Genomic DNA, 9323 nt, shown 5'->3' on the forward strand with positions numbered 1-9323 from the left:
TTTCCTGTGACTTTTTTTCCTGTGACTTTTTTTCCTGTGACTTTTTTTCTGTGTTTTTTTTTCCTGTGTTTTTTTTTCCTGTGACTTTTTTTCCTACAATCGTAAGAGATGGGTGCATGTTTTATTTTAAGATTGTTTTATGCATTTTTTGTCTTACAGGGACTGTAAGATTTTTAAAAGGGGTGAATGTGAGCGGGTGAATGGATTTTTTTGTATTATTTTATTTGTTGCGAATCTGGGAGTGCATGGTGGTCCAATGGGGAACAGCACGGGGTCCCCCTTCCGCTCGAAGCGGTCAGTATAAATTGACCGCTCGGAGTGATTTCTTCCTTTTTTTTGACCCGCGGCGAGATGTAGGTCGGGTCAGGTTTCTGCGTGGCGCACCTCACGCGTGGAGTGAGGTTGCTTGTGCGACTTGGCTGGGTGTTTTGTTATATATGAATTGTTTTGTTATATATGAATTGTTTTGTTTGGTGTAAAAAGTTTGTTGTGTACGTATTGTTTCTACGTTATGTATTGTACGTAACGTATTGTACGTAGTGGTTTTACGTAGTGTTTTGTTTGGTGTGGACTTTTGGATGTCGAGAATGGATGAAGGGAGGTTTCTGTGTGTCAGGGCCTGGACCATCCTAGACATCATAAGTCGGAGCAACATCAGCAAATGGTCGAACGTAATGATTTGTTATATTTGAATTGTTTTGTTTGGTTTTGTTTTGTCTGTTTTGTGTCAGTAGTTTTTATCTATTCTTTTACATTTTGATTGGTTCCATGAAATAAATTTTATTAAATTGTTAAGTTTTTTTGTTTTAGCCTGACTTGCACTGACCGGACAGTAGTTAGATAAGCCTGGTAGAGTAGATTTTTAGGTATCCACCCCTAGCAGGGCTTACATATGGGAGGGGCTAGTGAATAGTGTTGTATGGGAGGAGCTAGTGAATAGTGTTGTATGGGAGGAGCTAGTGAATAGTGTTGTATGGGAGGGGCTAGTGAATAGTGTTGTATGGGAGGAGCTAGTGAATAGTGTTGTATGGGAGGAGCTAGTGAATAGTGTTGTATGGGAGGGGCTAGTGAATAGTGTTGTATGGGAGGAGCTAGTGAATAGTGTTGTATGGGAGGAGCTAGTGAATAGTGTTGTATGGGAGGAGCTAGTGAATAGTGTGGTATGGGAGGAACTAGTGAATAATGTTGTATGGGAGGAGCTAGTGAATAGTGTGGTATGGGAGGAGCTAGTGAATAGTGTTGTATGGGAGGAGCTAGTGAATAGTGTTGTATGGGAGGAGCTAGTGAATAGTGTTGTATGGGAGGAGCTAGTGAATAGTGTTGTATGGGAGAACCGAATGAAGATTGTAGTTGTATATGAGGACCTATTAAAGAATTGTTACGGGGGAGCTGTTGGGGAGTATCATATTGGAGCTAGTGAAATGTAATCTAAGGGAGGAGCTTGTGAAGAGGATTGTATATTATGTAGAATTTGTGGATTCTGTTGGGAAAACTTAGCGGAGAATATTGTATGGTAGGAGCTAGTGAAATGTAATCTATGGGAGGAGCTTGTGAAGAAGGTTGTATACGTGGACTTCGTGGATTTTGTTGTAAGGGAGGACATAGTGGAGAGTTTTATATAATGGTGAGGAGGAAAGGGTTGTTAGTGGTTGTTGGGAGCAAGTGAATTGTAGTAGTAGTAAAAGTAAAGTTCCTGTGACCTCGGCATATAAAGGGATAGTGTGGTAAGCAATTTGTCCAATCGCCATTATTTTCCCAAACTTGAGTTAAATACCCATCAGAGTTAGTAGATGGACTCATGTCATGGACAATTTGCTGACTTGAACGCGGATTCGAACTAAAGACTTGTGTGTTAAATCTAGCGCTCTACCGCTAGACCTATTGTATTAACATTGTATTGTGATAATTGTTCGTATGATTGGAAGAGTTGTATTGTTATGAGAAGTGGTTGGTGTCCGTCTGGAGGAAATTGTTGGTGTTCATTGAGAGACGGTGGTTGGTGTTTTTATGAGAAAGTGGTTGGTTATTAGTGTTCGTTATGAGAAAGTGGTTGAAACTCGTTGGGAGAAGATGGTTGCTATTGCTTCGACTAAGTAGTTGATGGTCTTCAGTGAGTGGTTGGTGAGTGGTTGGTGATTGACAGGTAATGACAGGTTGTCGTTAAAAGGGAGTGGTCAGTTGTGGTACGCAGTGGTTCTAGAAAAGCTGTTGATGGTGTTATTGATGGAGTTCTTTGTGATGGTTGCGAGGAAGAAGTTGTTTGTGGTTAAGAGAGAGTTGGTGTTGTTTTGAGCGAGTGCTTAGTAGTAACAGGGGAGGGAAGGTTTGGTGGGTTGATGGAAAGTGGGGTTAATAGTAGTTGAGAGACAGATTGTGGGTAGGTGGTGTGTGGGCGGTGTTTGTTGGGAAGGAGGGGATGGTTAGTCGAGGCTGTGAGGGGAAGTTGGTAGTTAGGGTTTTTTTTTTAAGTTTTGGAGTAAGTGATTGGAGGTTGGATTTAAGGGAGTGGTGGTGTTAGAGGGTGTTAGAGGTTGCTGTTTTTGTTTGCAGGGGACAGTTGGTGGTAGTTGGCAGGTTGAGGATGGTGGTGGTTGGCAGTGTGAGGTTGTTGGTGGTAGGCAGGGGGCCGTTGGTGGTGGTTAGCAGGGGGCAGATGGTGGTGGTTGGCAGGGGGGCGAAGGGGGTGGTTGGCAGTGTGAGGTTGGTGGTGGTTGGTAGGGTAAGGTTGGTGGTGGTTGGAAAGGAGAGTTGGTGACAGTTGGCAGTGTGAAGTTGCTTATGGTTGGCAGAGGCAGTTGGTAGTGGTTGGCAGCCACAATTAGCGGTTGTTGGCAGGGTGAGCTTGGTGGTGTTTGGTATGTAGAATTGTTGGTGGTTGGCTGGGTCAGGTTGCTGGTGGTTGTCTGGATGAAGGTGTAATGGTTGGCACGGTGAGGTTGGCGGTGGTTGGCAGAGGCAGCTGAGGTGGTGGTTGGCAGAATGCGGTTGGTTGTGGTTGGAAAGGAGAGTTGGTGATGGTTGGCAGTGTCAGGTTGCTGATCGTTGGAAGAGACAGTTGGTAGTGGCTGGCAGACAAAATTAGCGGTGGTTGAGAGGGTGAGGTTGGTGGTGGTTGGCAGTGTGAGGTTGGTGGTTGGCAGGGTGAGGTTGGTGGCGGTTGGCAGAGTGAGGTTGGTTGTTTTTGGTAGGGTGAGGTTGGTGGTTGGCAGGGTGAGGTTGGTAGTGGTTGGCAGAGTGAGGTTGGTGGTGGTTGGTAGGGTGAGGTTGGTGGTGGTTGGCAGTGTGAGGGTGCTGATGGTTGTCATGGTGTGATTGGTGGTGGTTGGCAGGGTGAGGTTGGTGGTTGTTGGCAGGGTGAGGTTGTGGTAGTTAGCTGGGGGCAGTTGGTGGTGTTTGGCAGTGTGAGCTTGATGGTGGGTGATAAGGAAATGGTGGAGGTTGACAGGGTGATGTTGCTGGCGGTTGGCAATGTGAGGTTGGTGGTGGTTGGCGAGGTAAGGTTGCTTGTGGTTGTCAGGATGAGGGTGTGGTGGTTGGTAGGGTGGTGGTTGGCAAGGATAGGCGGTGATGTGTGACATGTGTGAGGTTGCTGATGGTTGTCAGTATAAGGCTGCTGATGGTTGGCAGAGGCAGCTGTTAGTGGTACAAAGCCACAGTTAGCGTTTGGTGGAGGGTCATCTTTGTGGTGGTTGGCAGGGTGAGGTTGGTGGTGGTTGGCAGGATCAGGGTTTTGTGGTTGGAACGTTGATGGCTCGGTGTTTGTCAGTGTGAGGTTGGTCGTGGTTGGCAGGGTGAGGTGTGTTGATGGTTGTCATGGTGTGGTTGTGGTGGTTGGCAGGGTGAGGTTGGTGGTTTTTGGAATGGTGAGCTTGGCGGTTGGAAGTGTGAGAGTGCTGCTGTTTGTCATGGTGTGGTTGTTGTGGTTGGCATGGTGAAGTTGGCGGTGGTTGGCAAGGAGAGTAAGTGAAGGTTGGCAATGTGAGTTTGCTGATGGTTGGCAGAGGCAAGTTGTAGTGGTTGGCAGGGAGAGGTTGGTGGTGGTTGGCAGGGTGAGGTTGTTAGTGGTTGGCAGTGTGAGGTTGGTGGAAGTTGGCAGGGTGAGGTTGCTGGTTGTTGTCAGGAAGAGGGTGTGGTGGTTGTGGTAGTTAGCAGTGGGCATTTGGTAGTAGTTGGCAGTGTGAGCTTGGTGGTAATGTTGGTGGTGGTTGGCAGGGTGAGGTTGGTGGTGGTTGGCAAGGATAGTCGGTGATGGTTGTCTGTGTGAGGTTGCTGATGGTTGGCATTTGGAGTTTGCTAGGTTGCTAGTGGTTGGCAGCCACAGTTAGCGGTGGTTAGCAGAGTGAAGTTAGTGGTTGGCAGGGTGAGGTTGGTGGCTATTGGCATGTAGAGTTTGCGGTGGTTGGCAGGGTGAGATTGGTGGTGGTTTGAAGGGTGAACTTGGTGGTTGTTGGGAGGGTGAGGTTGGTGGTTGGCAGGGTGAGGTTAGTGGTCGTTATCAGGATGAGGGTGAGGTTGTGGTGGTTGGCAGTGTGATATTGCTGGTGGTTGTCAGGGTGAAGTTGGCGGTGGTTGGCAGCGCTGGGTTAGTGGTGGTTGGTAGGGTGAGGTTGGTGGTGGTTGGCAGGGTGATGTTTGTGGTTATTGGCAGGGTGAGGTTGTGGTGGTTGGTAGGGTGAGATTGGTGGTGGTTGGCAAGGAGAGTTGGTGATGGTTGGCAGGGTAAAGTTGCTTTGGTTTGTTAGGATGATGGTGTGTTAGGTGAGGTTGGCGGTGGTTGTCAGTGTGATGTTGGTGGTGGTAGGCAGTTTTAGCTATGGTGGATGATAGGATAAGGCTTGTTGTGGTTGGCAAAGTGAGGTTGGTTGGTGGTGGTTGGAAGGGGTCAATTGGTTGTGGTTGGCAGGGTGAGCTTAATGAGCTTGGTGGTTGGCAGTATGAGGTTGGTGGAGTTTGGCAGAGTGAGGTTGGTGGTGGTTGTCAGTATAAGGTTGCTGGTGGTTGGCAGGGTGAGTTTGGTAGTGTTTGTCACGATGAGGAAGGTTATGGTTGGTAGGGAGAGTAGTTGGTGGTTGGCAGGGTGAAGTAGGTGGTGGTTGGAAGGTAGAGGTTGGTGGTGGTTGGAAGGATCAGGTTTGGTGGTTGGCACATTGACGGCTCGGTGGTTGTCAGTGTGAGGTTGGTTGTGGTTGGCAGAGAGAGGTTGGTGATTGGCAGTGTGAGGTTTGTGGTGTTTTGTATAGATATTTTATGGTGGGTGTTTGGCAGGTTGAGGTTGGTGATGGTTGGCAACTACATTTGGCGATGGTTGGCAGTGAGAGTTGGTGGTGGCTGGAACGTAGAGTTGGTAGTGGTTGGCAGTGTGAGGTTGCTGGTGGTTGGCAGGGTGAGGTTGGCGATGGTTTGCATGGGTTAGTTTGTTGTGGTAGGCAGGGTAAGGTTGGTTGTGTTTGGCCGGGTGGTTGGTGGTGGGTTGCTGGGTGAGGTTGGTGGTTTGCAGGTAGCAGTTGGAGGTGGTTGGTAGGGTAAGGTTGGTGGTGGTTGGCAGGGCGTGGATGCTGGTGGTTGGCAGGGTGAGGTTGGATGCCGTTAGACGAAAGTAATGTCATTAAGTGCACATAATTATCCAACCAGCCTAATTAGATAACATTACAACTAAAGACGAAGAAATAAGACAGGTAAACCCTTTTAAATTTTTACAGTAAAATAAAATTGGCAGAATAACAATCTGGTAACTTTGTCAAATAATTTAATCTAGTTGTAATTTTAATTTCATTCAGAATTATTTTTCTTTCCATAAAATAAAATTTAGTAGTTACTCTAGTCAAATATTGTTTTTTTTTTAAATAGCAAGCCGTTCAGATCTGGGTATATTAAAATATAATTATCGCATTTGATGGCTTTAAAAAAAAACTAAACAATTTGACTTCCCAAAAAAAAATACAACTTTCTCTTTCTAATTTCTAGCGATGTTAGCAGACATTCGGAGCAATTGTTACTTATGTTACTCACCAGTTAGGCCTTGTCGCTTGCGTAGGTTTAACTCTCAGGCCGTCACCCAACGCAACAGGTTGTCTGAAAGGCACAGAGTACAGGTGTAGGGGAGATAACTTCTGACTCCGTCAGTCACGTGATAAAGGTGGAGGGGAGTTGCCTGAGTCTTCGATGTCCAGGAGGGGGGAGGGAGAGAGACTTGGTTTATAATCCTTTACTCGCGCTTTCCCCGACCTGGTGTCCTTTCCCATGAAAACAATGGGCTCTTCTGGGTTGGTTAATAAATTGTTGAAACGGAAATCACCTCGTCAAAGGTGTCTGGTGAATCAGCTTTGTTCGCTCGGGCAGGGGTGTGCTCGTGTGACAATTTATACTTTGTTTTATTGCGTGTGACGTTGAGGGGGTGGAGCGAAATAGCCTTTTATCGAGGGAGCTTGGTGTAACCGGAATTGCAAAGAACGCGACACAGGGTGGGTTAGAGCAGAGGCATAGCGAGGGGGGGGGGGGGCGGGGGGTGCGGACCGCACCGGATGACACCATTTAGGGGCAAAAAATAGCAAAATATATAGAGAAAAACTTGACGGGGGGGTGCAAATCGAAAGTTTGAAGGGGGGAGTGCAAATCGAAAATTTGAAAGTTTGTCCCCGGGAAGGGTCGCTACGCATCTGGGGGGGGGGGTGACACCATTAAGTGCCGCACCGGGTGACAGCCGACCTCGCTACGCCACTGGGTTAGAGCAGTGGGTGGTGGGAAAAGAGGGGGGGGGATTCACAGGTCGTGATATACTAGGTCAGCGGTTCCTAAATGTGTCAATGCGTTAGGGAGAGCGTTGGGTGTTGGGGTGTTTTACATAGGGTCTGGTAGTTATAACATGATCGGGACGAGCGGCTCCAAGATGTATCAAGGTGTGGGTGGATCGCTTGTAAGTAAAATGGAGATGGTGTGTGGGAGTAGACGTAAAGTAAAGTTTCCCTTTCAAACCTGACGGTCTATGGGGCAAGTGAAGTAGAGTTCATTTGTTTCTAGACTTGGTTGGGCGTAAAGAAAAATAATACGAAATCACTGCAAAAGTGATAAATATTTATGTATGTTGTACTTATTTTATCTTAAGCATTTTACGTGATATAATCAAATACGTATTTAAAATAATATATAATGATACTCGCGTATTTGTATTTTCTTATATAACAGTAAGGCAGTGCAATCGGGCTATAGAAATATAGAAGTTTGTGACAATTCCGCTTGTTGTTTTGAAAAGAGCTATAGTAAGAGAATTATATAAAACTATCAAATTCTGAAGGTCTTTAAGAAATCGGAATTAGAGCGTAATACCTCACTATAAAGCACTAACCTTTCGATATATTGGTATTATGCACATACGGATTGTAGAATAATATTGCGTAGAAAAAAGAATAGCGCACCTAAGCTATTAAAAAAATTAACAATACGATGTCTGTTTAAAGTACTAGTGTAAAGTACTACTTCCAGAAATCAAGAAAAATGTAACAGAACCAAGCGATTACGAACTTATAATATGTGGTAAATTTAGTCCATTTAACTTATGCGTATTCATTTCATCGGTATTTTAGAACCCATAAACAGAGCAGACTATTTCTTCCAGTTATTGCAGGTCACTCAGAAATTGAACATCATCCAAGTATAAGTTCTTATACTTAATATAAAATTCCATCTACCTAACTGAAATAGTACTCAAGTAATCGTGTTCAAACGGAAATAAAGTACATTAAAGTATATCTAGTAACAAATATATTAAATTATTTTGCTGCTGAATTAACCTTTTAATCAAAAACAATTCAAACTCGGCGGTCTGACAAAAATTTACAATCTGACAGTAAAATAATTCAAGGGAAACATATGCGAGTTATTCATAATCTGGAGTCTTGACTTGGTTTTCTTTCTTTTCATTACAAAAAAAATTGTTTAATTTTAATTTTTTTCAACCCTTGGGATATTGCGTACAAAAAGGTTTAATTGCACAATTCGCGTAGTTCGTATTGAAAGGCTTTAATTTTTTTTTCTGCACGTAGATTGTCACATCCACTTTAAAATGTTATAGTCCTTTAATGAGCTTATCTGCTAGACGGTCGTGGTTTAACTGCTACACAGAAGACAGATATAAGACCACAACAAGTTTGAGTCTCCAGGCTGTCGTGGTTACATTGTTACAAAAATAGACTAATAGTAGGGTCAAATTTTGTTTTTACATATTTAAAAGTTAGTGAATCTAGAGAGAATCTAGAGAGAATTTTGCTTTTACAAGCTTTTATTTAACTTGCTTCCTCTGTCTGTCGACAGTCTGTCTAGATCGAAACGCCCGAGCGAAATTTCGGGTTCTTCTAACTAACAGATTAGGTTCAAAGTTGGCCCGTGAAGACAATGCAATCTGGCATTAAACTTGACATCATTGGATGCCTAATTAATTTTTTGAACGAATTAAAATTTTGTCCAAATTAGTAGGCTGTCTTATCCAACTATTCCGCACTATTATACGCGCGTCATCATGGTTATTATGTGCGCAAGTTTTTTTTACTCATGCAGCTCCATTGTAAATATAATAAATCGGGAGTGATTTCCCCTAAACTTTCTCGAATATGCTTATATAACACTACAGGAGATAAAGACATGATTTGTAATTAATTTTTAATTACTTAAACTTTTTAAAATAGAATAGAATCACGTAGAAAAAAAGAATTGCGCACCAAGTTAATAGCAAGAAATATGTGTATAAAAGTGCGGACTATTATTAGTACTTTATAAACTCACATGCGTTTTGAAATAGCAAAATTTACTACTTTTAGTTAACGGATATTACTCAAATTTGAAAGAAGGCTGAGAATTAGATCTTTTACTGCTATGTGAAATTTCATGTATCTATCTGAAACAGTACTCAAGTTATAGGCTTTTGGAAAATTGAAAGTAGAATAAGTCCCATTTTCCGTTTATCGGAAATCGCTGAAAAGATGACAAAGAACTACAAGTTTGAAATAATACTTATATATGAAATTTCATCAACCTAGCTGTAACGGTACCCAAGTTATCGTGTTCACAGAAACACATACACATATATACACACATACACATACACACACAGACGGACCAAATTGTAAAACTATGTTTTTTCCGACTAAGGGAGGTGTAAAACGATTTTTTTAGCATGATTAAACATTTTCCTCTATACTTCGTATACGAGAAAGTAAAAATGCAAACACAATAGTTAACTTAGGAGGTGCGCATTTTAAGTTTTGGTATTTCCGGCCCAATTTAAACATTAACTAAACGTACATTTTGTTGACGATACTTCTTGAAAAAAT

At 43.4% G+C, this 9323-nt stretch overlaps 1 protein-coding gene across 1 annotated transcript; it reads right to left on the minus strand.

Moving 5' to 3' along the window:
- Positions 1 to 2639: 2639 nt before the first annotated feature.
- LOC131931088 (hepatitis A virus cellular receptor 1-like) lies at positions 2640 to 3578 on the minus strand. Its single transcript, XM_059287792.1, has one exon. It carries the CDS (start codon positions 3576 to 3578, stop codon positions 2640 to 2642), a length of 939 nt encoding a protein of 312 aa, XP_059143775.1.
- Between the last annotated feature and the right edge of the window lie 5745 nt (positions 3579 to 9323).

This window comes from Physella acuta, unplaced genomic scaffold (assembly GCF_028476545.2).
Source record: "Physella acuta isolate Inbredline_101_S28 unplaced genomic scaffold, ASM2847654v3 ptg001889l, whole genome shotgun sequence".
Classification (NCBI taxonomy): Eukaryota; Metazoa; Mollusca; class Gastropoda; family Physidae; genus Physella; species Physella acuta.

What these genes read in the sequence shown, in the direction of transcription:
- LOC131931088 (XM_059287792.1), bottom strand. Translation starts at nt 3,578, where the DNA reads ATGTCACACATCACCGCCTATCCTTGCCAACCACCACCCTACCAACCA.